Source organism: Molothrus ater, chromosome 16 (genome assembly GCF_012460135.2).
Source record: "Molothrus ater isolate BHLD 08-10-18 breed brown headed cowbird chromosome 16, BPBGC_Mater_1.1, whole genome shotgun sequence".
In the NCBI taxonomy this organism is placed as follows: Eukaryota; Metazoa; Chordata; class Aves; order Passeriformes; family Icteridae; genus Molothrus; species Molothrus ater.
In genome coordinates this window covers 2325791-2352036 of record NC_050493.2, presented here as the reverse complement: position 1 = coordinate 2352036, position 26246 = coordinate 2325791, and the positions used below count along the sequence as shown (strand labels likewise).

Here is a 26246-nt window from a genome sequence, read left to right as displayed (position 1 = left end):
ACAGGCTGTAAGCGGAGCCGGGGCCGGCTGGTGACCGCAGACCTGCCTGGAGACGTGGAGCCGCTGCCTCTGGAGCTCTGCCCGCCGATGCCGGCACTCCGAAGGTACCGTCCTGCCGGGCTGGGGCGGGTGAACCCCCGAGGCCAAAGTCTCCATCCCCTCCCTGCATCCCCCCACGGCACAGCCGCAGGCTGCGGCAGCGGCACCGGGGCTGCCCCGGGCCGTGTCCCTGGGTGAGGTGGCTTTTCCTGCCCTCACCCACGTGGCTGGAGACATTCAGGACTGACCCGACCAAAGGATGCTCTGGGTACCTCCTACCACTGCCTTGGTACCCACTGCCACCACAGAGAGCCCTCACTGCGAGGTTTTGCAGCCAGGGTCCCTCCTGTGTGCTGCTGCTGGGTGCAGCCGTGCCCAGACACCCTGGAAACAGCCACCAAGTGTGGGTGCCCCTCTGAGCCCCTGCTTTGCTTCCATCCCACTGCAACTGGGCACAAAATCCTCTCGGCCAGCTCTGCCGTGCCAAAGGCAGGTGAACCAGGACAAAGTGCATGGGGAGGTGTTTTGGGGTCTGGTATGGAGGCTGGGACCATGGGAGGCAGCATCTCTGTGGGATGAAGCCCCTCTCTGTCCCTTTATTCCCCCTCTTGGAGAGCCCTTGTCATGGGCAGGGAGGCACCATGGGCACAGCCATGGCAACAGCACGGGAGCTGTGCCAGGGCACTGAGAGCACTGCCAGGGCCACCCTGCCTGGGGGGACAGGGGAGGGACCGTGGAGGGCAGTGGGGTGGTGGCAAGGACTGTGCTGGGATGCAGGCAGTGACCTCTAGCAGCTTTTACCAAGGCTGGTACCCCTCTGCTCTCTGCCAGCAGGGAGTAAGGGCTGTGTCCCTGCCTGAGGTGGTTCCCTGCCACATCGTGGTGCCCATGCCAGGAGGAGGGGTGGGGTGGTGCTGTGCCCCTGGCAGGGCAGGCTCTGTCAGCCCCATATGGCTCAGTGGCCATGGCAGAGCTGTGCGTGGACTGTGACAGTGCCAGGTAGGGCTCCTGCTGATCCTGTGTTTCTGTCACAGACCCTCTCCTGGTGCCCGCCAGGTGCCCCTCATCCCACTCTGCCCAGCCTGCACTCCAGAGCTGCCTCCATCTGTGCAGACCAGGATGTGTCCATCCCAGAAATTAATGCAGGGAGTAGGCAAAGCCATGGCATCATGATGGGTGCCCCTCCACTGTAGATGTGGCAGGGAGGGACAAGGCTGGGGACAACACAATGCCAGGAGGTGCCAGCTCTGGGCTCTTCTGATCCTGGGGGAGACCAATGGGTTCAGTCCAGCAACTGCTGCTGGTTCTTTGGTTCTGCCAGCTGCTGGATGCTTGTGTCTCCCCAAACACATCCCCTGTAAGGGGGTGCAGCTGCCCCTGCCCACACCAGCCCCTCACCTGCCCACAGACGATCCATGTGGGACAGCGAGTTCCCACTGCTGCTGCTTAAACTTTGATGAGCTGCAGGAATCCAGGCCTGGCATTAACATTTGATGTGGTCACCCTGCTCCCGGGCACGTGTGTGTGCAAACACGCTGCTGGCACTGCCATGGCCACACGTGTGCCACATGCAACCCCTCTGGGCAGCTGTGTGTGGGCACGTGTGGCACCCTGCCCATACCTGCCACCTGGCATGGCATGAGGAGTGCCCCTGCGGGCTCTGGGCTCCTCAGTGCTTCCCAGCAGGGCTGTGGAATTCGGTTTGGTGTTGGGCTCCCCTTGGGTGTGTCCCCGCTGCTGCCTTGGGCTCTGCAGAATTGTCACCTCTCTCTCGGTGCCGCCGTTTGGCTTCACGGATCCCCGGGCTTCATCCGTCTCCGTGCTGCCTGGAGGAAGAGGCTGATTCCTCAAGGAGGGGCAGAGGAAGCCCCGAGGCGTGGGGAGGTGGCAGGGTCCCGTTTTGGGGTAAGGGCGCCGCCTCTGCAGCGTTCCCTTGGGGGGATGCTCCCAGCAGCAGGGGCCCTTCCCTGCTCCTTCGGAAAAGTCTCGGGGCTGGCGTGGTGCATCCCTTACATTATTCATGGCTCCGCGAGCCTGGCGCTTGGGTTACAGCCGGATCCCAGGCACCGGCCCCGCGGGGTGCGCGGGAGGCAGGAGCAGCTCCGCCGGGCTGCCCGGGGCCGCTCCCGCCGCCCCAGCGCCATGCCAAGCGGGCGGGCACCGGGAGCCACGCACGGGCATGTGCCTCGCCAAACCCGGGCACAGGTAAATACCCAGCCAGGGCAGGCGGCGGGGAAGCGAGCCGGCCGCTGTGCCGGGAGCAGGATCCTGCCCGCACCGGGAATCCCCTCCCCGCGCCCCGCCGGGGCCGGAGCATGAGCGCCCGCCGCTGCCGGGATGGCCGGCAAGAAGGGGGAGCCCAAAGGGAAGGCGGGCAAAGGGAAAGGGAAGGATGGAAAGAAGGGCAAGAAGGAGGATCCCAACGAGTCGGAGGATGCCTCGGATGCGGAGCTGCTGAAGGCAGAGGAGAGCGAGGGGACGGAGGTGGTGGAGGAGGAAAGGAGAAAGGAGGAAAAGGAGGAAAAGGAAGAAAAGGAGGAAAAGGAAGAGGAAAAGGAGGTGGAAAAGGAGGAAAAGGAGAAAGATGAGGAGGAGGTGGTTGCAGAGGAGCCCAAGAAGGGGAAGGGGAAGGAGAAGAAGGGGTTCCCCAAGGCAGGAGTGGCAAAGAAACTGGGCCGTGGGAAGAAGGAGACGGAGGAAGAGGAGGGTGAGAGCAATGCTGCAACAGCCAAGAAGAACATAAAGGGCCCCTCCAAGCTGATGATGGGGCTGACAACTGACAAGAAGAAGAAAGGAGCCAAGGGTGCAGAGGCCAAGGGCCAGCCCAAAGATTCTGTGGAAGCCAGCCCAGCCGAGGAGGAGGCGGCAGCACCTCCGAAGGCCCGGGCAAAGCGGAGCCTCCGCAGCACCTCGAAGCTCTTCATGGGCTTCAAGAACCTGGGACTGCGCCGGCCCAAGAAGGGGCAGTTCAAGAACACATCCCGCTTCTTCTGGGGGCTGCATAAGCACAGCACCAAGAAGAGGAAGAAAAAGAAGAACAAGGCAGTGCTCAAGTCCACCTCCAACCTGATGATGCGCTTCAAGCAGGTGGGCAAGAAGAGGAAGGAGGAGGAGGCCAAGGAGGAGGCCAAGAAGGAGTCACCATCGAGGCCATCCTTCCTGCTGCTGCGGCGGGGCGGGCAGGACCCCGAGGACGGCTCGCTGCTCTTCCGCCGGCGCCCGGAAAGGAAATTCAAGCCCCGGGCTCAGGTGCTGAGCAAGGCGGCCGCTGCCACGGGCTGGCTGGCCAGGAAGGTGCTGTCCCGGCGCGGGCGGCTGGTGGGGGGCGGCCGGGCCACGGACGCGGCCTGGCTGTCCCGTATCGGTGCCAAGAAGCTGCCGTTCCCCGCGGAAGATGAGATCCTCAGGCACCGGGCCAACATGAAGCGGATCCCTGGCGGTGTCGGGCTGCCCTGGCACTCCGCGGCAGGGCAGCGTGGCGAGGCGGCCGTCCCGGCGGCGCTCCCGGCAGGGCAGCATGGCGAGGCGGCCGTCCCGGCGGCGCTCCCAGCGCTCCGAGCCGCCCGTGCCGCGCTACGGCTGGGCCGAGGAGGAGAGCGGAGCCTACGGCCGCCGGCGAGGCTACGGCAAGGAGGACGGAGCCTACGGCAAGCAGGATGGCGCCTATGGCAAGCAGGATGGAGCCTATGGCTCCCGCCGTGGCTTTGCCAGCAAGGAAGATGGAGCCTACGGGCCCTGGCGCGGTCAGCCCAAGGAGGAAGATGGGGCCTATGGGCCCCACCATGGCTACGCCGAGGAGGATGGAGCCTACGGCCCGTGGCACGGCTACAACGGGGAGGAGGAGGGAGCCTACAGCCCCCGGCACAACTACTCCGAGGAGGAGGAAGGCTACATGCAGAGCCCAGCCTACCCAGCAGGGTACGGCTTCGAGGATGCGGGGCCGGCCCCCTACTCTGACTACCCTGGCTATGAGACAGAGGAGGAGTACGACTACTACGGGGGGTTTTGGGAGGATGGAGACCAGCCAGGGCACCCCTACGGTGACTCAGAGCTCGAGGATGAGGGAGCGTTTGGTGGTGGGTCTCCCCATGGCCTCTATGACCCGTACAGCAGCGACCCAGAGTATGGTGAGGAGGCAGTGGGGCCCTTCGGCTACAGGGGGGACCCCTACGAGGACTTTGGGGAGCCCTTTCCGGGGGGTACCCTGGGGGCGAGTACCCCGAGCATCGCATCCAGTACAGCGAGGGTGGGTGGGCGCCGCACGCCCAATCCTCCTGCAACCCCTACGCCCTGGGCCTGGAGGGGATCGCGGAGGGCGAGGAGCCCGAGGAGTGGGAAGAAGAGGAGGAAGAAGAGAAGGAGTATCCCTTTTCCATCCTGAGCGCCTCCTCGCTGCGGGGCATGCGGGAGACGCTCTCCTCCAAGCTCTCCCTCAACAGGAAATTCAGGCTCTTCCCCCGACCCCAGGTCAAGCTTTTCGGCAGGGACCGCCTGGACGTGCCCCTCCCGCCGTCCCCCCACCTTCCCGCCGCCCGTGACGAGGACGACTACGACGAGTACGAGCCGCCGCCGCCTCCGGCAGCCCCCGGCCCCGCGGCATCCCCGGCCCGCCCGGTTTCGGCAGCGCGGGCGTGCGGGAGCCCCCTGGGCCAGTTCCTCCAGCGATCCCTCTCCATTCCTGCCAGCCGCCCGCCGCGAGGGGCCGGGGCGTTTCGGGGATCCCGCACCCCCCAGCTCTCCTACAGGCGCTCCAGCCGCAGGCTGCCGGGGATGGAGAGCGCCGGTTTGGGGGGCCGGGACTCTTCCCCACCGGGGGGGCCCTGGGGGCAGCCGGGGGCTGCGCGCCGGCCGTCGCTCCGGAACCCCTTCGCCAACCCCGGGCGCTCCCCATCGCCGCCGCCCGTCCGCCCGCGCCCCGGTAGCGCGCGGGGCGAGGGGCCGCGGCGATCGCCCTCCCTCGGTGCCAGCCTCCGGCGCTTCGGCCCCGAGCCCCCCGCCCCGCCGCCGCCCGCTCCCCGCTCGCCGGGCCCGGGGGGGAGGCGCCTGGGGGGGCCCGCGGCCTCGGGGCGATCTCTGTCATCGCGGCGGAGCAGCCCCCCCGGGCTGCCGCTCCCCCAGGCCTGGCCCCGGCTTCCCGAGCCCCCCACCAAGGCGGTGAAGCCGCTGCAGAGGAGCCCCTTCCTGGCACCATCGTCCCGCCCCGGCAGCCGCCGCCTGGGCGCCCCCGGCCCCTCCTGGGATGAGGAGCTGCCCCCCTGGCGGGGTCCCTCCGGGGTGCCCCCTCCGCCCAGCCCCGCTCCCAGCACCCCCAAAAGTTTCATCCAGCGCATCGGGCAGCCCCTTGCGGGGATGGCCCCCCACTCCCCCCCACCGAGGCCATCTGCTGAAGCGGGGGGCCGCAGCCTCTCCAAGGGGCGCTCCGTGGCGCAGTCCCTGGCTTCGCTGCTCGTAAAGAGCATAGGCCCCAACAAAGCCCCCTCATCCTCACCCCCCAGCCGCCTTCCCTCCACTCGCTCGCCCCCCTTGCCCCGGCGCCCATCGCGGCGGGACGGGAGCATCCGCCGCTCTCCGAGCCCACCCCCGGGGCGCCGGGGCTGGGCGGACGTCGGGCGCCCCGTGCTCCCCTCCAACCCGCGCGGCAACCGGAGCCCCTCACCGCCCCGCCGTGCCGCCTTCCCGCCCCCCCACGGGCGAGCCCCCGGCTCCCCGGCCGCCCCCCGGCACGGCCCCCGTCCCCCGGAGCCCTTGGAGGGTGACGGGGCGGCCGCGGAGGAGGGCGCGGGGCGCTACGCGGTGGTGACGCCGCAGGTGCAGAGGTTGGGCTCCTTCCGCCGCGCATCCCGCATGTACAAGCAGCACTGGTCCACGCAGCACGTCGTGCGGGTGCGGGAGATGCCCGACCCCTGGACGGCCGAGCAGGGCCTGCCCCGGCAGCCCACCCAGCGCGGCCGGCGGTGGGCAGGCCAGTGGGGAGCCGACATCGCCCGGTACCTGTGCCAGCGCCCGCCGGCGGGCGGCTGGAGGGACAGGCACCCCTGGGCTGAGGGGTACCTGGGCAGCAAGCAGCCCTGGCGCAGCAAGGTAACGCCCGCGGGGAGCCCCCTCGGGGGGATGGAGCCGGGGGTGAGCTGGCAGCTGGGACCCGGGGCAGAGTGGAGAGTTAAGGGGGGCCTGATGGCTCTCTCGGGCACGAAGGCATCGGGGCAGGGGGGTTTGCAGTGCCCAGGGTGGGGGTAAATGGCTGTGGGTGTTCTGGGTGCTGGTGGGGAGCAGGCTGCAAGAGGGGATTGTCACCAGTTGTGTGTCCCCCCACGAGCGGCCCCTCTGGGGACACTTGATTCTGGCGTATGGAAATGCAGAGACCCGATCCGATCCGCGGGGACGGGTGCAGGTGGCACGGTGACCCGGCGGGGTGTCCGCTTTCCTGCCCACCCCCTGGCCGGGGGCCAGCCAGGCTCCTGTGTGACACCTGTCCTGTGTCACCCCTGCACGTGGCCGGGGGGAGCAGCCCCAGCCCCCTTCCATCACCTGCACTGAGGGTGATGCCCACGGTGAGTGGGACCGGGATTCCCAGGAGCAGGATTTCCTGGGACCAGCCCCAAGGTGGCCTTGGTGGCTTCATGTTCCTGTGCTCCAGCACTGCTGCTCTCAGCTGACACACTGTGCTCTTGCTGGGGGACTGGTTTTGGGGCTGTGGCATGTTTTCTTGGGGTTCCAACGCTGACTGTGTGTCCCCTGGTGTGGGGTCACACAGATGGTGTTTCGGGGTGGTGGTGGTGGCTGTGTGAGCTGTCTGAGGGTGGTGGCACGTCCCTGCCATGATGGGCTGGTTGCTCCGTGCAGATGCAGTCACTGTGCAGCCTGCCCATCGTGCGGTACCAGGAGCCAAAGGAGGAGGACGGGCTGGAGGACATGACCCAGCTGGAGTGAGTGTCCCTGTCCCCTGCACCATGACTCAGTGCTGTGGGGGACAATGGGGCTGCAGCCCCCAACCCCTTACCCCTGACCTTGCTATCCCACCCCATCTCATCCCAACACGGGCTCTGCTTCAGCCTCCTGGGCCTGGAGATGCTGAGGACACTCTGGGCACAGCAGAGTCCCTCTGTCACCTCCTCTGTCCCTCTGTCACCCCCTAATTCAGCCTCTGCTCCATGCCAGGGACCTCCAGGAGGCTGCAGTGCTGAGCAACATCCGGACACGGTTCGAGCGCCAGCTCATCTATGTAAGCTCAGGGGACACAGCATCCCCCAAGGACTGTGGGGTGGGGTCTTTGGGGAGTCACCCCCCTCTGAGGGCTCACAGCCCCACACTCTCTCTCTGGCAGACCTACATTGGCAGCATCCTGGTGTCGGTGAACCCCTACCGGCTCTACAACATCTACGGCAAGGAGCAGGTGCAGCAGTACGAAGGCAGAGCCCTGGGTGAAAACCCACCGTGAGTACCAGGCTGTCCCCAAACACCCTGTGGGGATGGGGTCACTCCCACCCTCCATTCCCCCACCGTGAGTACCAGGCGGTCCCCAAATGCCCCGTGGGGACGGGGTCACTCCCACCCTCGGGTCCTGCAGCAGACCTTGGGTCCCTGGGTGCTGTGGCAGCTGTGTGTATGCATGGGGATGCTCGGGGCACTCTGGGGGTCCCTGTGCTGGGCCAGTGTGGCACCTGCCACCCTCTGCTTCTCCCCACCCCAGGCACCTCTTTGCCATCGCGAACGTCGCCTACTCCAAAGTGATGGATGCCAAACACAACCAGTGTATCGTCATCAGGTGTGACAAGGCTGTCCCCACACACAGCCCCTAATCAACACCACCCTGATTGCTGGGTTGCTGCCACCAGCCTGGCTCGGCCCCATCGGTCTGGGAGGTTTGGGGTGGGCACCCCTTGCTTGCCTGCTGATGGCCCCAGCCATGCCCCTGCTCTGTGTTTCAGTGGGGAGAGCGGCTCAGGGAAGACTGAAGCCACCAAGCTGATCCTGAGCTACCTGGCAGCCGTCAGCCAGAAACGCAGCGCTGCCCCACAGGTAGGGAGGGTGCTGCTCTGGGGACATCCCTGAGTCCCCATGTCCCTGTTGTCTTCTCCCAGCTCCATCCCTCTGTTCCATCCCTCCCTCCTCATGGCTCTGCTGCTCTCTCCTTGTCCCAACGCTTCCACCTGGACCATGGCAGATCGAGGTACTGAGGGGGCATGTGTGCTGGGATGGGTCAGGGGGACAGAGAATCGTGGTGGCACCTTGGCCATGGCACCCCACCTGCGGGGGAAAGGCGGGAGGGACAGCAGGAAATCAGTGCATGCACACAGATGGAGTCTTTGTGCTCTCTCACAGCCTCATTTAACCTGGCTGTGGTGCACACCTCAAATCTGGGCACCCACGGGTGTGTGTGTGGAGCATGGGGTGGCAGGGAGGGTGGCAGGGTGTCAAAGGGGGGGCCCTAGCCTTGGAGATGCCCTGTGGTGTGTCGGGTGCCCAGGCTTACCCCCCCAGCTCTCCCCCTCACCACAACAGATCCTGGAGGCGACCCCTCTGCTGGAATCCTTCGGCAACGCCAAAACCGTGAGGAATGACAATTCCAGCAGGTTTGGGAAATTTGTGGAAATCTTCCTGGAGGAGTAAGTAATGCTGATAACCTGTGAGTGGCTGCTCCCACCCCATGTCCCCTGCTGCCCCAGGGGTGTCCAGCCCAAGCCAGCCCCTTGTCCCTTGGCTCTGGGAGGACACATGGGGATGGTTTTGGGATAAACCTGGTGTTGGAAAGGTGATGGCACCTGAGGACAGGTGGCTGTCCCTGGGGTAAGGGCAGTGCTGGCTGGCACCTCTACCATTCCAGTGCCCATCCCTGTCCTCATATCCCATCCCATCCCATCCCATCCTCTCTTGGTCCCACTGATCCTGCCAGGGAGTGCCCAATATCACAGCCAGGTGCAGATGCCTCTCCCTGCTCACCCATCCCTGCTGGGGGGAATCTGGGAAGCAGCACTGACCCCCCATTTTGTTGGGGGGCACTGGGGCACGGGTGGGTGCATTGGGGGGCCACAGCCCCTGCCCACACCGAGGTTGCCAGCCCGGTACCCACTCTCCCTGCAGCGGTTTGATCTGCGGTGCCATAACCTCGCAGTACCTGCTGGAGAAATCCCGTGTGGTCTTCCAGGTGCGTGGTGAGGGGGTCCTGAGCTCTGCCCCCCACTCTGCCCCCTCTGCCACCCCCTCCCCAGCTCTGTCCTCTGCTCTCCAGGCCCAGAGCGAGCGCAACTACCACATCTTCTACGAGATGCTGGCAGGGCTGCCGTCCCAGCAGCGGCAGCGCTACTGCCTGCAGGGCGCCGAGACCTACTACTACCTGAACCAGGTACTGCGCCCTCCCCGGCCACCCCACAGCCTGATTTTGGTGGGTTCCTGAGCCCTCAAGGTGTGGATGAGGAGGATGCCCAGGGCAGGGTGATCCCCCCCATGCTGGGTGCTGACCCCCTGGGACACACTGATGGACTGAGGGGGTTGTGCCAGGGTGGGAACTGTGAGATTCCTGGCAAGGATGACGCTGAGGATTTCCGCCGGCTGCTCAACACCATGGAGGTGCTGAACTTCAGCGTGGATGAGCAGAACAGCATCTTCCGCATCCTCTCCTCCGTCCTCCACCTGGGCAACGTCTACTTTGAGAAATACGAGGTAGCCCAGGGTGGGCCGAGCTGTGCTCCTGGGGTGTGATTTGGGATGTGGCAAAGGGGGGATTGCCAATGCCATGGCATTGCTGTGTCCTACAGACTGACTGCCAGGAGGTCGCCATGGTGGTCAGCGCCACCGAGATCCGGACGGTGGCTGAGCTGCTGCAGGTGTCCCCTGAGGGCCTGCAGAAAGCCATCACCTTCAAGGTGACGGTGAGTGCAGGGGGGCACAGCCTGGGAGGGGGTCTCTGGCCCCTGGGGACCACCAGGGCTGATGTTGCTGCAAGCCCACCATGCCATTTCCCAACCAGGAAACGCAGCGGGAGAAGATTTTTACCCCTCTGACTGTTGAAAGCGCCGTGGATGCCAGGTAGAGGGAAGGGGGCTGCACTGCAGGAGGGTGTGGGGGGGTCTCATCCCCAGGGATGGCGTGGGGAGTGAAATTCCAGCTGGGAAAGGGGATGATCAGGTCCCCCAGTGTGGATTAGACTCTGTGGTGATTAAAACTGATGCTGTGGTGGGTGCTGGCTGTGGCAGTGGAATACACTGGTGCCATTCCGGAGCTCCAGCACTCTGCTCATCTCTCCCCTTCCCAGGGATGCCATTGCCAAGACCCTCTACTCCCTGCTCTTCGGCTGGCTCACGGATCGCATCAACAAGCTGGTGTACCCACGGCAGGAGGCCCTCTCCATCGCCATCCTGGACATCTATGGCTTTGAGGTGAGCAGGATTCATCCCACCTCCATCCTGGCCCAGTCCCAGCTCCATCCTCCCAGGCTCCATGGATCTTCCTTCTCGCAGGACCTCAACTTCAACAGCTTCGAGCAGCTGTGCATCAACTACGCCAACGAGTATCTGCAGTTCTTCTTCAACAGGATTGTGTTCCAGGAGGAGCAGGTGGGGCTGGTGGGCAGTGCTGGGCTCTGCTGTGGGGCTGGGGGCACGGGGCTGACCTGGTGCCCACCCTGCAGGAGGAGTATATCCGGGAGCAGATCGAGTGGAAGGAGATCCCCTTCAGCGACAACCAGCCCTGCATTGACCTCATCTCCCAAAAACCCTACGGCATCCTCCGGATCCTGGATGACCAGAGCTGCTTCCCCCAGGTGAGGAGGGGCTGCCTGGTGATGAGGTGCAGCCAGCACTGGGAGAGCACTGTGGCTGGGGAATCACCATGGCCCAGGGCTGCTCTTCTCCTGGGCTGTTCTAGACAACCTGGGAAATCCCCCAGGTTCCTCCAGGCTGGATAAGCCCAAAGAATCATAGAAATGTCATGGAATCACAGAATGATTTGGGTTGGAAAGGACTTTGGAGATCACCTAGCTCCAGCTTGCTGCTGAATCTGCTGTGTATGTCACTCCTGTGTCCCTTCCCAGGCCACTGACCACACATTCCTCCAGAAGTGTCACTATCACCACGGGACAAACCCTCTCTACACAAAGCCCAAGATGCCCCTGCCCGAGTTCACCATCAAGCACTATGCAGGGAAGGTGACCTACCAGGTGTGTGACATTGGGATGTTAAGGCAGGTTAAAGAGAAGGTTGATCCTGCACCAAGGAGAGAAATGCATCTCTGGGGTCTGGCTGGGGTCCTGGAGCTCCTTGCCTCACCCTGTCGTCCTGCCAGGCTGCTCACCATGAGTTTTTTGCTATTTGCCAGGTTCACAAGTTTTTGGATAAAAACTATGACCAGGTCCGTCAGGATGTGCTGGACTTGTTTATCAGCAGCAGGACCAAGGTAGGGCCCTGCCTGGCACTGGCTCTGCAGCGACACTGGGCACCAATAGCCCCCTTCCATACATCCCTTTCCGTGTCCGCGAGTGTCTCCCCATGGCCAGTGAAGCCCAGGGGGACCAGAAGGAGAGGATGCCTCTGGCTCCACCCATGGGATCCTCTGGGCTTTGACCCCTCAAGCATTTGGCACAAACAGGCACATGGGCTGCTCCTGTGCTCTGCATTATCCATATCCTCATCCCCATCCCTATCCAGGCCACAATTAGGGCTGGGCAAAAAAGGAGCGGCTGGGCTGCAAAGAGGATGTGGGAGAGCTGCACCATCCCAGCCACCTTCCTCCTCTCTAACCTTTCCTGTGTCCCCAAGGTGGTGGCCAACCTCTTCTTCGGCCACGCCCAGGTGATGGCGCGGCAGAGGAGCCTCATCAGGAGGAGCAGCACCAGGACACGGCGGTACAAGGCTCCCACCGTGGCCGCACGGTTCCAGCAGTCGCTCCTGGAGCTAGTGGAGAGGATGGAGAGGTCAGTGTGGGCAGGGTGGGCAGCCAGGCCGTCCTCTGGGCTGTTGGGAGCTGGACCTGAGCCCAAGGTACCTGGGCTGGCTTTGTCCCCTGCTCCCTGTGGCTGACAGAGTCTCTCTGTCACAGGTGCAACCCATTCTTTGTGCGCTGCATCAAACCCAACAACAAGAAGGTGAGAGCTGCTGGTGCCTGTGCTACCTGCCCTGCTGGCACTGGGAGTGTGTGGGCACACGGTAGGTGGGGGTTTGCCCATGCAGTTGCTGATGCTTCTCCCCATCCCCACCCCAGGAGCCAGGGCTCTTTGAGCCTGATGTGGTCAGGAGCCAGCTGCGGTACTCGGGGATCCTGGAGACCATCCGCATCCGCAAGGAGGGCTACCCCATCCGCATCCCCTTCCTCGTCTTCATCGACAGGTGCCCGGGGGCTGCAGGCTGGGCACTGCCACCCCAGCCAGGGGACACCACAGAGCTTGTGGGTGCTTTGGGGGCAGCATTTGGGCTGGGGTTCACCCACAGTGGGAGCTGGGAACCCCTTGTGTTAATACACAGCTCTGGAAGAAGCTGCAGCTCCCGTTGCAGTGTTTGTCACCACAGGGAGGGTGGTGGTGTCCCAGCGGGGTCCTGTGTGGTGACAGTGTCATGGGCTCACCCAGGTACCGCTGCCTCGTTGATATGTGGTCCAATGTCATTCCCAATGGAGCCAACTGTGTGGAGATGCTGAGGAGCCTCTGCCCCGTTAACCCCAGCATGTACTACGTCGGTGTCACCAAGGTGCTGTCCTGGGAGGGGGCTTGGCTCTGGTGATGCCCTCGGGGTGGTGGCCAAGGTGGGGAGCTCACAGCCTCACCCCTGCTCCCAGCTCTTCCTGAAGGAGCAGCTGTACCAGGCTCTGGAGAGCAAGCGGTGCCGTGCCCATCACCTGGCCGCGCTCACGCTCCAGCGCTACGCTCGCACCTTCTTCATCAAGCGGCGCTTCCGCTCCCTCCGCCGCAAGATCGTCCTCCTGCAGAGCCGGGCACGGGGATACCTGGCCAGGTGGGGGTCCCCGGGGGTGGCGGGTGGCCGCGGGTGGGTGGCAGAGGGTGACGGGTGCCCTCCCGCAGGCAGCGGTACCGGCGCATGCGGCACACGCTCATCAAGTTCAGGTCACTGGTGCACATCTACGTGAACCGCCGGAGGTACCTCAAGGTGAGGTGGGACCTGTCACATCCCAGGGCGTCCAGGGGACTTGCTGCCACCCTGCTGCATGTTCAGTCTGGAGAAAACACAGTGGCATCCCCAGACCGTGAGCCCCACCATGTGCCACCCTACACCTCCTCTGTGTCCCATTGGGTGTGGGCAGTGCCTTTCGGGGTGAAAACCCTGCTGATTTTGGGGAGAGGGCAACGGCAACCCAGGGTGCCGTGATGCCTCAGGGTCTCCCCCCAGTGGGACTCAGCATGGCTGCTCTGCTTGCAGAGGAAGGAGGATGCTCGCAGGCGGGCTGAGGAGGAGAAGGAGAGGATGAAGCAGGTAAAGGATGTACAGCCCCGGTGGGTGCACAGTTCTGATGCATGTGCAGCCCGTGTCGCTGTGCTGTCCTGCCCATCCCTGTGCTCCTGGCCGCGGCACCCGTGGGTACTGGGGCAGGAACCAGCACGGCAAGTGTCCCATCCCTGTGCTGCGGCGGCAGGAGCTGACACGGAGGGAGGTGGTGGATGTCACCCACCTGGAGATCCCGGCCGAGCTGATGGGGCTGCTGGAGGCCGCTGCAGGTGAGCGGGTCCCGCACCGCCATCGCTCCCAGCCCCTTGTTCCCCCCGCGACGGCCGTGCCGAACCTTCCCGCTGTGCCGCAGCCGCTCGGGAGGTGAACGCCGGCTGCGTGGTGCTGGTGCCGCCGCCGGCGCTGCAGCCCGACCCCCAGCTCACCCTCCCGCTCGACATCAACGATTACCCCATGGCCAAGTACGTGCGGGGCCACTTCCAGGTAAGGTGGGCGCCGCGGCCCGGCAGCGGGGAGCTTTTCCCGACGGGCAGACAGCTTTTGGGGAGTCCCTGGCACCCCGATCCGTGGTGCAGCAGTGAGGTTCAGGGTCCCCGCGGTGGCTCCCCGCCCTGTCCCACCGGGCTCTGCCCCGGCTCCCGCCCCGGGGACGCCACGGGTAGCAAGAGAGGCTGGATCCGGGGTGGCTGTGGTGCTGTGGGGAGCTGGCTGCCACCTCCCTCCCTCCCCGTGGGTTCCTGTCGTCTCCAGAGGCCGGGGGGACCCTGCTGAGGTTATCGGAGAGAGACAGACCCGCTGAGCCCTCCTGGACGCCCGACGCGGGGCGGATCCGGAACGCTGGGGCGGGAGACCAGGTCGCTTTGCTCCCGGACCCTGGCCCCAAACACCGACACTTTGCCTCATTCCTCTTCCTCATCCCCGTTTTTGCCCTGTGTTTCCCAGTCCCCGGCATCCTGAATGACAGCACCGGGGCTGGATAAGGCTCCCAGCCTTGCCAAGGTGTTGCCATGGAACCACAGAATGGCTTGGGTCGGGAGGGACTTAAAGACCATCCTGTTCCACCCCCTGCCATGGGCAGGGACACCTTCCACTAGACCAGGTGGCTGCAAGCCCTGTCCAACCTGGCCTTGAACGTTTCCAAGGACGGGGCAGCCACAGCTTCTCTGGGCAATGTGTGCCAGTGCCTCACCACCCATCTCTGGTGCTGCCAGCACAGCCTGAGCCCCTCCCTGCCCCACTCCCAGGACACTGCTGCCCCCATCCTTCACCCCAGCCCTTTGGCAGCCCCACAGGCTCCACCCAGCATCAACACCATGCCCAGCACCGTGGGGCCAGCCCCTCGTGGCCTGAGGCTGTCCCCAGGTAGCCATGGGTGCGGGTGTCACCGCAGGAACCTGCATTTGGGATGCTGACGGCCCCACTGAAAGCCCCCCTCACCCGGCTGGATGAGGAGCTGTGCCACGAGGCTCTCAGCCTCTTCCAGCTGGTAGGTGGCATGGCACGGGCTCCATCACCACAGTCCCCTGCCCACTCTGTGCCGGGCTCAGAGGGAGGACCTGGCTGTCCCTGTGGCAGATCCTGCGGTTCATGGGGGACCCGGGGCTGGGCGGCCCTCAGGAGACCCTTTTTGGCAACTACATCGTGCAGAAGGGGCTGTCAGTGCCAGGGCTGCGGGACGAGCTCCTGGCACAAGCTGCCAACCAGGTGTGGAGGAACACCAACGTCAACAACGAGGAGAGGGGCTGGCTGCTGCTGGCCACCTGCCTGAGCGCCTTCCCCCCGTCCGCCGCCTTCGACAAGTACCTGCTCAAGTGAGCTGGGCATGGGCTCTGGGCTGGGCATGGGCATGGCTGGGACCCTTGGGAACGGCCCCTCATTCCTGGGAACACTGCTGGGGCTTTGCAGGGCTCTCCTGGCACTTGTGGCTGAGGATGCTGCCTACACCCCAGCTGGGTCCTCCACAATTGCTTGGGCCAGCCTGGCACACATGGCCAGGTCCTGTTGGGAATGCTCTGAGGTCCCTTCAGGATCCCTCTGGCCAAGCTGGCATATGTGCCCATGTCCCTCTAGGTTCCCCAGGGCCAGCCTGGCACATGTACCCAGGATGCTGCCAAGATCCCTCCAGGGATGCTTTTAATCCCTCTATAGAAACAGGTGATCCCCCAGCTGGGGAATAATGTGCTGTGACTCCAATGATTCAGAAAACTGAACAAATGCTTTTTTAAGCTATACTATATTACACTAATACTATACTAAAGAATACTAAAGAAAAACCTGTGACTGTCTCCAGACAGTCACGACACACATGGATCCAATTGGTCAAGGAATCAAAACAACCTTCACCAGTGCCCAATTAAGAAGTCACTTTGGGTAAACAATCTCCATAACACGTTCCACATGTGCCAAACAACAAGAGCAGTGAATAGAGATAAAAATTGTTTTCTTCTCTGAGCTTTCTCTGCCTTCCCCAGGAAAAATCCTTGGGAAAGTTGTACCTGCAGCTCTCTGTGAAGAGAGCTGTGGTGCCCTGTGCCAAGCTGGCACCCGTGATCCTCCTGCAGCAGCCTCCCTTCCCCTCAGGTTTGTCTCTGACTACGCCTTCGCTGGCTACAAGCCGGTGTGCCAGCGCAAGCTGATGCAGGCCATGGCGCGCTCCCAGCTGGGCGCCGCGGCCGCCCGCACCTTCCCCCCGTCGCTGCTGGAGTGGACGGCGAACCGGCGCCAGGCCAGCATGGCCCTGGACCTGCACTGCTTCAACGGTGAGGGCAGCGGGGTGCTGGGCACGCTGCTGGTGAGGGTTGGTCCCAAGGTGGCCGCCCTCATGGGCAGAGGGGGCTGGTGGCACCTGCTCACTGTCCATCCCTCCCCAGGTGACCAATTCTCCTGCCCCATCCACTCCTGGAGCACAGGCGAGGACCTGGCAGGGGATGTCCTGAAGCTCAGGTAGGTGCTGGTTTGGCACCCACCCACCCGGCAGGTCACGGTGTCACCTCGGTGTCCCCAGGATGTGGGAGCCCGAATGCCCAGCTCATGGGCAGGGTGTCCCTGTGGAGCCCGTGCCTATCCCCAGTGTCTGGCTGTTGGCAGAGGGCTGGCAGAGGGCTGGCGTGGCTGGTCTGTGGCTATGAAGGCAGGTGCCCAGTGGGCTGAGCTGGCTGGACACGATTATGTCCTGGACCTTGTCTCCGACCTGGAGCTGCTGCGGGGCTTCCCCAGACAGAAATCCTGCTTCCTCATCGCGTGGGATGGCACCGAGAGCCCCAGCAGGGACAGCCGGCCGTAGGTACCCGGGCAGGGATGGTGCCCCACTGTGGGGCTGGGGGGGGACCCTGGCACGGGGCTGGATGGGTGCCAGGGCTGGGCGGGCTCCTGAGGGGAAACCTGGCACCCAGGGGGTGCTTGATGAGTGCATCCTCCCTCTCTGCAGGGTGCTGGGACACGGATTTGATTTGGATGAAGTGCCTCCTCCCCCGGCTGTGAAAGCCCCCACACTGCCCTCCATGGAGGCGTATCACCCCCATGGTAGGGCATTGTTCCTCCCAGCTCCTGTCCCCCAGCGTTGTGACAAAGCTCTGCCATGCCTTTTTCATGCCTTGTCCCCTCTCAGATGGGGAATTTGGGGAGCCACGCAGCCAGAAGGGTCTGGACCGGTACCTGGACAGTCTCTTTGACCCCGTGCTCTCCTACGGCAATGGGGTGAGAGGGGTGTCCCCCTGCCCGAGGCATTTTGGGGGCAGGTGGCTCGGCCACTGTGCCCTGACACCTGTTCCCCAGGAGCTGGAGAAGCCATCCATCCTCTCACAGAGGCTGAAGGGAGGAGGTGGCGTGGGAGGGGGCCACAGTGGCACTGATGCCACCCGGAGCGAGCCTCCCGTGGCTGCGGAGACGCGCCAGCCGAGGGGTGAGCGCCTCCAGCACTCCCACATCCCCTCCCAGCCCCCTGCCTCAGTTTCCCTGGTGTGGGGAACATCCCTGCACCCAGAGCCCCACAGCTCTGACTGAGCTCTCCTCTTTGCTGCCACAGGCACAGAGCCAGACCCGTCCCCACAGCGCCGGGCAGATGTCAACCAGCCACCCGCAGCCCCGGTCAGTGCATGGGGCCAGGAGGGGCCGGGCCCCTTCTCTGCTTCAGGGGCAGCCCCTGGGGATGGGAGCAGCAGGAGGTGCCGGGTGTTGACAGCATCATGTCCTTCACAGGGCAGAGCGACAGAGGGGACGCCAGCCCATGTCCCCCAGCCCCGGCCCTACTCCCAGAAAGCCGGTAAGGGGTCCCGGTGCATCGGGGTGGCCACAGGGGCTGGTGGCACTGAGCCAGGGGCCCTGAGCCGTGTGCTTGGCTCCGCAGCAGCCCTGGGCCGGCGGTGGCCGGGAGAGCCCGTGCGGCATTCCCGGCTCAACTCGGAGCACTTCCCGCGGCCCACGCACGACATCCGCAACATCATCCGGCAGTGCCAGCCCGCCCCGCGCAGCTCCCAGCCCCACAGGTGCACACCTGGCTCCCAGCCATGCCTGGGGCTTCTCCTGCCTGGGGCTGCATGGGCTGGTCCTGATGCTGGGGTGTAGGGGATGATGGGGTGCAGGGAATAACGGGGTGTAGGGGATGCCAGGATGTAGGGAATGCCAGGGTGTAGGGAATAGCGGGGTGTAGGGAATGATGGAGTGTAGGGGATGATGGGGTGCCCCAAGTGATGGGGCTGCAGGTGGTGTCAGGTACAGGGAATGCTGGGGTGCAGCTGATGTGGGATTCTGTCCTGGCAGCAAGCTCTTTGGGAAGAAGCTGGACCCCCACGAGGAAGCCATGCAGATCCTGAAGGAGCAGCTCTCAGCAGCCCGGGTGCCATCGGCTGTGGTAGGGATGTGGCCACCCCCATGTGCCCCTGACGAGGCTGGGGTGTCACTGGCACTGCCCACAGCCCCTCTGTGCCTTGCAGGGGCCCAAGGAGGTGGTGGCTGCGGTGAAGCCCGTGCCAAGTGCCAGGTACCAGCCACGAGCACCCACAGGACGTCCTGCAGCCCCACAGCCCCCAGGTATTGCTGGGCAGGGCTGTGGCACTGGGGGGCCACGGTAGAGTGAGGCACTTCACCCTCCCAGTGGCACAGCTGATGCCTGGTGGAGTAACTGCTGTGTCCAGCTCAGCCAGAGGGCTGCTCCCCGTGCCTCAGTTTCCCCAGGTGGAGGCAGCTGTTGGTGGCTCCCCCCAGGGATTGCAAGGCTTTCTGTGCCTTTGCAGTCTTTGTGTCGCGGGAGCTCCCGTCCGAGGCACAGCAGGTGCAGACCCAGCTGCACCGCAGCTGCAGCGAGGACTTCTACACCTACCACAACGTGCCCTGGAAAATATTCATCCGGAAGGAGGTACAGATTGTGGGGACACCTGGGGACAGGCTGGTGCCAAGGATAACAGGGTTTACACCAAGCCCTGGTCTCTCTCTGGCAGGTTTTCTACCCCAAGGACAACATCAACAACCCACTGCTACTCGACCTCATCTTCCGGCAGGTGAGGCACCGAGCTGGCCCCGCAGCACCCCGGGGTCCCCTGGGAGCTGGGGTACTCCCCAGTGGGGTGATGATTTACTCATCCCACTGTGCCCACCCTGCCTTCCCACTATGCCCACCCTGCCTTCCCCTGCTGAGCTGCCGTGGAGGAGCTGGGGCTGTTGCACGCTGGGGCTGGGGGGTTTTTTGCTCCTCCCCACACAAGCCCGCTGCTCCTCACCCCCTTTCCCAGATCTTCAATGATGTGCTGTCCGACACCTGCATCCGGATCAGCCACGAGGAGCGGCACCGCCTGAAATCCCTCTTTGGTAACCCTGTGTCCTGCTGCTCCCTGCCTGGGGGCTCACACCCAGCCACTCTTGTGCCTGTCCTCTTCTCCTGGGTGTCTATCTCCAAGCCAGGACTGGCTCTGCTTAGCCCTGGCTAGTTTTGCCTCCAAAAGCAGCGACCCCCCTGTAATTTAGTGCTCCACAACATCACAAGTTGTGTCAGCTCTCAGCCAGCTGCCTGGGGGACACACGTCTGTCTCTGCAGCACAGTCCAGGCATGGGAAGGGCATGAGCATCCCATTTTGTTGGGAACTCTGTCTACATCCTCTCCAGGCAGGGGGAGCTCACAGGAGGTATCTCCCCCTCCCCACAGCGGAGAACAAGCTGGACTCCTTCAGCCCAGTGGCCACCGAGAGTGTCAAGAGGGAGATCATTGCTGCAGCCAGGGATGGCTGTGAGGTGTACTTCTCCCGCCTCTTCCCTGCCACGGTGAGGGCCCGGCTGTGGTCAGCATGGATCCACAGCGTGGCTGTGCCCCTGGCTGAGGTGCTGTCCTGGCCCCCAGGGCAGCGTGGGGACGGGTGTGCAGATCCTGGCCGTGTCCCACACTGGCATCAAGCTGCTGCGGGTGGTGAAGGGCACCAACGTCCCCGGGGAGCAGCTGCGGGTGCTGAGAGCCTACAGGTAGGGGTGGCCAGGGTGGGGTGGGTGCTGTGGGTGCCACAGATGCCGGGTGTTTCAGCCTCCCCTCGCCCTGCCCCAGCTACCCCGACGTGCTCTTCGTGACCACCCCATCCAGGAACATGCTGGAGTTCAACCTGCGTGGAGAGAAGCTCATCCTCTTCTCCCCCAAAGCCCCCCAGGTCAAGGTCATGGTCGACCACTTCATCACAGAGCTCAGGAAGGTGGGGGGTGCTCTGGGGCCAGGGGGGGTTTGTCCTGGGGATCAGAACCTGCCCGTGTGCCTGTGTTTGGGAGGTTGGGATGGACAGAGGAGGGCATCCTGCAAATGGAACCATGGCTGGATTTGGGGGAATGGTGCTGAGGCTGTGGGTGCTGGAAGTCCCTGTGCTGGGTGAGGTGTGGGTGTCCCTACGTGCATGGGCTGTGCCACACCCCCTGTGCCCAGGACTCCCAGTATGTGGTGGCCGTGAGGAACTACAGCCCAGAGGACAGGGGCCAGCTCAGCTTCCACAAAGGGGACATCATCCACCTGCAGTCACTGGAGCACCCTGAGAGAGGTGAGGGACCCCCAAAGCCCCCCATGCCAAAATGCCTTTGATGGGGGACACAGGGGCAGCAGACTGATGGCTAACCCTGCCCTGGAGGTGTGCTTGCCTTGCATCCTGTGACACCCCATGTCCCCATGGTGTCCCCATGGTGTCCCTGCAGACCGCTACTATGGCTGTGTGGTCCGCAAGAAGGTGATGTACCTGGAGGAGCTGAAGACAGGCACGCAGGATTTTGGTGGGTGTCACACTGTCCCTGTGTGTGTCCCTGGTGTGTCCCCTCCTGGGTCTGGGGCGCGGGGCAGGGTCCTGCCTCTGCCACCCCTCAGCAGGATGGTTTGGAGTCTTTTTGGCACTGACCTGATGCAGGGAGATGCTGCCTGCAGGTCCTACCCTGGTGCCACCCACGTCCCTCAAGTGACAGTCTTTGTGGTCTATACCTTTCCCTTGAGTGATGCCAAACAGCAGCTGCTTCCAGCCAAAACCCATGGCCAGATCCCTGAAAAGAGCTGGGGGTGCAGAGGTGGGAAGGATCAGGCTGAGAATTTTAGGGGTGACCCCGTGGCTGCCAGCCCGGGGCCATCCCCACCATCTGTCTGGCACAGGGTGGAAGTTCGGGGCCATCCATGGCAGGTCGGGGCTCTTCCCTGCCGAGTACGTCCAGCCCGTGGCAGCTCCCGACTTCGTCCACCTGCCTGCAGAGAGGAAGGAGGAGCCCAGGGACAAGCAGGGCAAGGTGGCAGCGTCAGCAGCCGTGGCCGTGGCCGTGGCCTCCACTGCTGCTGCCCAGGAGCTGGACCGCAAAACCGAGGTGGGTCCTTGTCACAAGCATGTGTTCTGAAAAATCCTTTCGCTGGGATCTTTGCTCCTGACAAGCTGGGAAGCTTCGGCTTCTCCATATTTTGCTGCTTTGGAATGTGATTTGGAGAATTGTTTAGCCAGCATGTGAATTGATTTTAGTTAATGACCAATCACCGGTCCAGCTGTGTCGAGGCTGTGAGCAGTCACAAGATTTTATTGTTCATTCCTTTCTCTTTCTTTAGTATAGTTTTAGTATATCATTGTAATATAATGTAATATAATGTAATGTAATATAATGTAATGTATTATAATAATATAATGTAATGTAATGTATTATAATAATATAATGTAATGTATTATAATAATATAATATAATATAATATAATATAATATAATATAATATAATATAATATAATATAATATAATATAATATAATATAATATAATATAATATAATATAATATAATATAATATATCAGCCTTCTGAGACATGGAGTCCAGATTCTCATCCCTCACCTTGTCCTTGGGACTCTCAAACACCACCACAGGTGCTGGCCCGGGGCTGTCCCCAGTGCTGGCCGTGCCTGGTGCCCACTGCCCTGCTCCACAGGTGTCCCCAGCCAGTGCCACCTTTGTGGAGGCTCCAGAGGGAGATGGTGACGAGCAGCTCGGGGATGTCACTGGTGCCTGTCCCATGCTGGCCTTTGCCCAGCGGCATTTCCGTGCAGCACGACGTGGGACCACGTGAGTGTCCAGAGCTGGGACAGGGGTGTGCCATGGTGGGGACACCTGTGCTCACCTGCTCCCCTGCCCCTCCGCCAGGGACTCCCGTGGGATGAGGGTGCCAAGTGTGCTGGAGATGCTGACGTTCACCAAGGTATGGGGAGGTGGAGTTCTGGGGTGGCCTTGTCCTGCTTGTCACCTGCAGGTCCCTTTGAGGTCCCAGCAGGGTCCCAGAGCTGGTCCTCTCCCCCCGCTCCAGATTCCCATTCAGGAGTCACTCATTGAATTTGTGGATGGTGGCCTCAACAAACTGGCTGCTGAGGCTTTCCAAGGTAGGCAGGGGCACGAGTGTCCTGTCCCCCTGTCCCTCAGCCATCCCCAGCCCTGCCCTTGGAGGAGGTTGGGGTGGACTGGGATGGGCAGAGGGGGTGTCCTAGGGGAGTTTATTTCTGGTCCCAGTGCTCCATGTGCCCACCCAGGAGAGCACGTCCCTGGGCAAGGGACATGCTGACCTGTGTCACCGTGTGGCTTTGTTGTCCCCAGCTGTGATGAAGTTCATGGGTGACCACCCCGTGCGGGGGCAGACAGAGCTGGACATCGTCTGCACCGTGCTCAAGGTAAATCCACCACTGGGGCACTGAGTCCTGGGGGTGGTGGCCTGGGCAGGGGGTGGCAGAGAGGTGGCAGCTGTGCCTGTCCCCAGCTGTGTGCAGAGCACGAGGTCCTGCGGGATGAGGTGTACTGCCAGATCATCAAGCAGATCACCAACAACACCAGCTCCAAGCCGTGAGTCCCTCCACCCACGTGGGACAGCAGCAGAGGCTGGCACTGGGACGCCTGTGCCCTGGCCAGGCCAGCTGCTCCAGCCTGGGGGGGACACCTGGGGACCTCATCCCTGTGCCACTGTGGGCACCCTCACCTTGCTTAGGGGATCAGCCCTGCCTGTTCCCACAGGGACAGCTGCCAGAGGGGCTGGAGGCTGCTCTACATCCTCGCTGCCTACTACAAGTGCTCTGAGGTGCTCCGGCCCTTCCTCCTGGCCTTCCTGCAGGATGCCAGCAGGCACCCGGAGCTGCCTTTCCACGGTAGGGGCTGTGCACACCTCAGGGTGCTGGGGGGGGCGGTGGGAAAGGACACCCCAGTGTCACAGAGCTCAGGAGGAGCTCTAACAGAGCAGCTCAGCCCCATCCTTCATGCTGGTCCCTGCTCCTGCCAGGCATCGCCAAAGCCTGTGAGCAGAACCTGAGGAAAACCCTGCAGTTTGGTGGCCGCAGCCTCTTCCCCAGCAGCATGGAGCTCAAGGCCATGGTGGTGAGGCCAGGGGCTCATGGGGTGGAACAGGGCTGGTGTCAGCTTGAGATCCCACCCAAGAAGTTCTGGGTACCCACATGGGGTCAGGTCCTCCCTGAGGGTTTGGGATCTCCCTCAGACACCACCCTGGAATGGAGCTGATCCTTTTTGGGGATCTTCCCAAGAGAGCACTGCCATTCTTAGGGTCTGCTCTTCACCACTTTGGGGGTTCCCTGAGCCTTCAGGGGTCCCCAGTGGGGATGGAGCTCTGTGGACATGGAGCTGGGGGCATGATGGTTCAACTGGACAGGATGGGCAAGAGACAGGATGATCCCAATGCGATGGTTCCTTAGGGATAGCTGCAGGATTTGGGATGTCCTGTGGGTTTTTGCTATGTGAAGGGCCCCCCTGCAGCCCAGTGTGTCCCTCCATGCAGGCTGGACGCAGCGCCAAGCGCCAGCTCTTCCTCCTGCCCGGTGGCATCGAGAGGCACCTCAAGATCAAGACGTGCTCGGTGAGCCAGAGCGGACAGGAGGCTCAGTGCACCCCGAGATTATGGTGATGGTTATGGTTATGGTGAAGATTATGGTGACACCTCAGCTGTGGGCACCCAGAGGGGGTGGATGTGGGGGAGCTGCACGCTTTGGCTGTCCTTGCTGTGGGACTTCATCCCCTGGGGAAGGGGCTCATGACTGGGATGGGCCTCAGTGCAGGACAAGTTGGTGGCCCAGTGCACAACAGGGGGATGTGGCAGTGTCCCAGCCACCTGTCCCTGTGCCCAGGTGGCTCTGGATGTGATCGAGGAGCTGTGCTGTGAGATGGGGCTGCAGAACCCAGAGGCTCTGGAGGAATACATCCTCTTTGTGGTGACCGACAGAGGTGAGGAGCCGGCAGGGGTGGGTGGGACAGACGGGACAGGACAAGCCAGGACGGGACAGCCCCACGGGTGGTGTGGTGGCACACTCAGACTCCGGGGTGGCACAGGGCAGAGCGTGCGGCCCCTGACCCGCCGGGAATACGTCCTGGACGTGGCTGCGGAGACCGAGCTCCGGGACAGCAGCTACAGCTTCTGGTGCCGCCGCGTGGTCTGGGGCCAGCCCCTCAAGTTCGACAACGAGCTCTACGTCACCGTCCACTACAACCAGGTCGGGCCACCCCATCAGCCTCCCCCAGGGCCACCTCCCTGCCTCCCTCAGAGCGTGCCCTGTCCCCAAGCCCTGTCCCTGTGCTCTGTCCCCTCCCAGGTGCTCCCTGACTACCTCAAGGGGCTGTTCACCGTCCTGCCGCCGGCGAGGCCGGGAGAGCAGCACTTCCCGCACGTGGCCAAGCTGGCCGCCCTCCAGCACCGAGCCAAGGACCGCCACCACCTCCCCACGGCGTACGGCAGGGCACGGGGCACCTGGAGGGCGGCAAACACGTGTCCCGTGGGACTGGGGAGCCACCGGGCAGTGCTGGCCCTGACCTCGGGCTCCCCACAGGAGGGAGATGCAGGACTACGTCCCCCCGCAGCTGTTCCGCCTGCTGAAGCCGCAGTCCTGGCTGCAGATGGTGACCCAGCACGTGCAGCAAGCCCAGGCACTCAGCGCCCACCAGGCCAGGGCACAGTTCCTGGGTGAGGGAGAGGATGCAATGCTAATGAGGACATACGTTAATGAGGATGCAATGCTGCCTGGAGGGTGATAATGATGGGGATGGAACGCTGGTTGTCCCTGCACAGAGCCTGGGGTGCTGCTGCACATGGAGGGCAGGATGGATTGGCAGGACAAGACAGGGCAGGGACACACATTTTTTCCTTTGGCTGCTCCTGGGTGCAAAGCCACCCTGGGGACCGGGCAGATGGGGGTGGCAGTGGGCACTGAGACCCCATCCTCTGCCCTGCAGGGCTGCTGAGCGCCTACCCCATGTTTGGCTCGTCCTTCTTCTACATCCAGAGCTGCAGCAACAACGCCATCGTTTCGCCCTGTATCCTGGCCGTCAACCAGAACGGCCTCAACTTCCTCAGCAAGGAGACCCACGTAGGTGTGGGGCCGTGTGGGACCCATGGAATCATGGAATGGCTTGGGTTGGAACAAACCTTAAAGCCCATCCAGTTCCACCCCCTGCCATGGGCAGGGACACCTTCCACTAGACCAGTTTGCTCCAAACCCTGTCCAAACTGGGGTCCCTGGTCCCCTTAGAGGGATTCCCAGGACACACAGGGCAGCCCCCTGTCCCCTCCCAGGAACTCATGGCCAAGTTCTCGCTGAATGAGATCCAGTCCACACGGACGCAGCGCCCGACGGCCGGATCCAGCTCTCCCTACGTGGAGATCACTCTGGGAGACCTCCTGGCCCAGGGCATCACCCAGCTGCAGCTGGAGCAGGTCGGGGACACCTGGAGACATTGCAGGGGGGCCCTGCAGGGGCTCTCACAGTGGTGGCACGGCCACTGCCCATCGCTGTGTCCCTCTGCAGGGCCTGGAGCTGTGCCGCGTGGTGGCTGCGCACATGGAGAGGCTGCTGGGTGCCCGGGAGAAGAGGCTGACGCTGCCGCCCAGCGAGATCACCCTGCTCTGAGCCCGCCACGGCCCGGACCCCCGGCACCCCGCACCCCCGGCAGGGGGGACAGAGCGTGCAGTGACCATGGGGTCCCCCCGGCTTGGCCAGTGGCCGCTGTCCCCCTTCACCACCCCGCTGTTGTTCTGGGGTTTTATACACGCCCGGCAGCCCGGCATGACTCCAGTGTCCGTGGTTTTGTGTTGCGCTCGCTGCCGCAGGAGGGATGCTGCCCCCCGTGTCTGATTCCCCATCGATCCCCATGTGTTTCCTATTCCCGTGCCTCAGTTTCCCCCACCGATCTCCGTGTTCGTTTCCCTATCCCGGTGCCTCAGTTTCCCCTCCATCCCACCCGTGCCTCAGTTTCCCTGTGCCCCCCCTTTAAATCACTCCCGCCCGCCTGTCGCGCTCGCCGTGTCCGCCAGGGGGCGCCGGCGCCGCGCACCCGCCGCCACCTCCGCGCTCCTCCCTCCCCGC

At 63.4% G+C, this 26246-nt stretch overlaps 1 protein-coding gene across 1 annotated transcript; it reads left to right on the top strand.

Moving 5' to 3' along the window:
- The first annotated feature begins 2934 nt into the window (after positions 1-2934).
- Positions 2935-26026, top strand: MYO15A (myosin XVA). The gene is given in 66 exon segments (XM_036392581.2): positions 2935-3485; positions 3523-4226; positions 4229-6120; positions 6883-6965; positions 7198-7261; positions 7364-7473; positions 7730-7804; positions 7968-8058; positions 8204-8209; positions 8542-8645; positions 9121-9184; positions 9269-9382; positions 9538-9699; positions 9795-9908; positions 10007-10065; positions 10292-10415; positions 10497-10592; positions 10667-10798; positions 11069-11194; positions 11353-11430; positions 11793-11947; positions 12073-12118; positions 12235-12359; positions 12599-12716; positions 12805-12980; positions 13049-13133; positions 13404-13457; positions 13618-13699; positions 13783-13913; positions 14821-14916; positions 15006-15241; positions 16011-16189; positions 16301-16373; positions 16518-16709; positions 16858-16952; positions 17038-17126; positions 17205-17331; positions 17455-17516; positions 17628-17691; positions 17776-17914; positions 18189-18279; positions 18362-18458; positions 18662-18783; positions 18866-18925; positions 19157-19232; positions 19567-19682; positions 19759-19877; positions 19957-20098; positions 20323-20434; positions 20586-20660; positions 21028-21233; positions 21833-21966; positions 22045-22099; positions 22205-22277; positions 22489-22562; positions 22649-22731; positions 22900-23030; positions 23162-23256; positions 23672-23749; positions 24018-24114; positions 24220-24380; positions 24480-24613; positions 24714-24847; positions 25117-25250; positions 25457-25597; positions 25689-26026. Coding segments are annotated over 66 exon segments (9888 nt in total). The 5' UTR covers positions 2935-2961; the 3' UTR covers positions 25791-26026.
- The last annotated feature ends 220 nt before the right edge of the window (positions 26027-26246 follow it).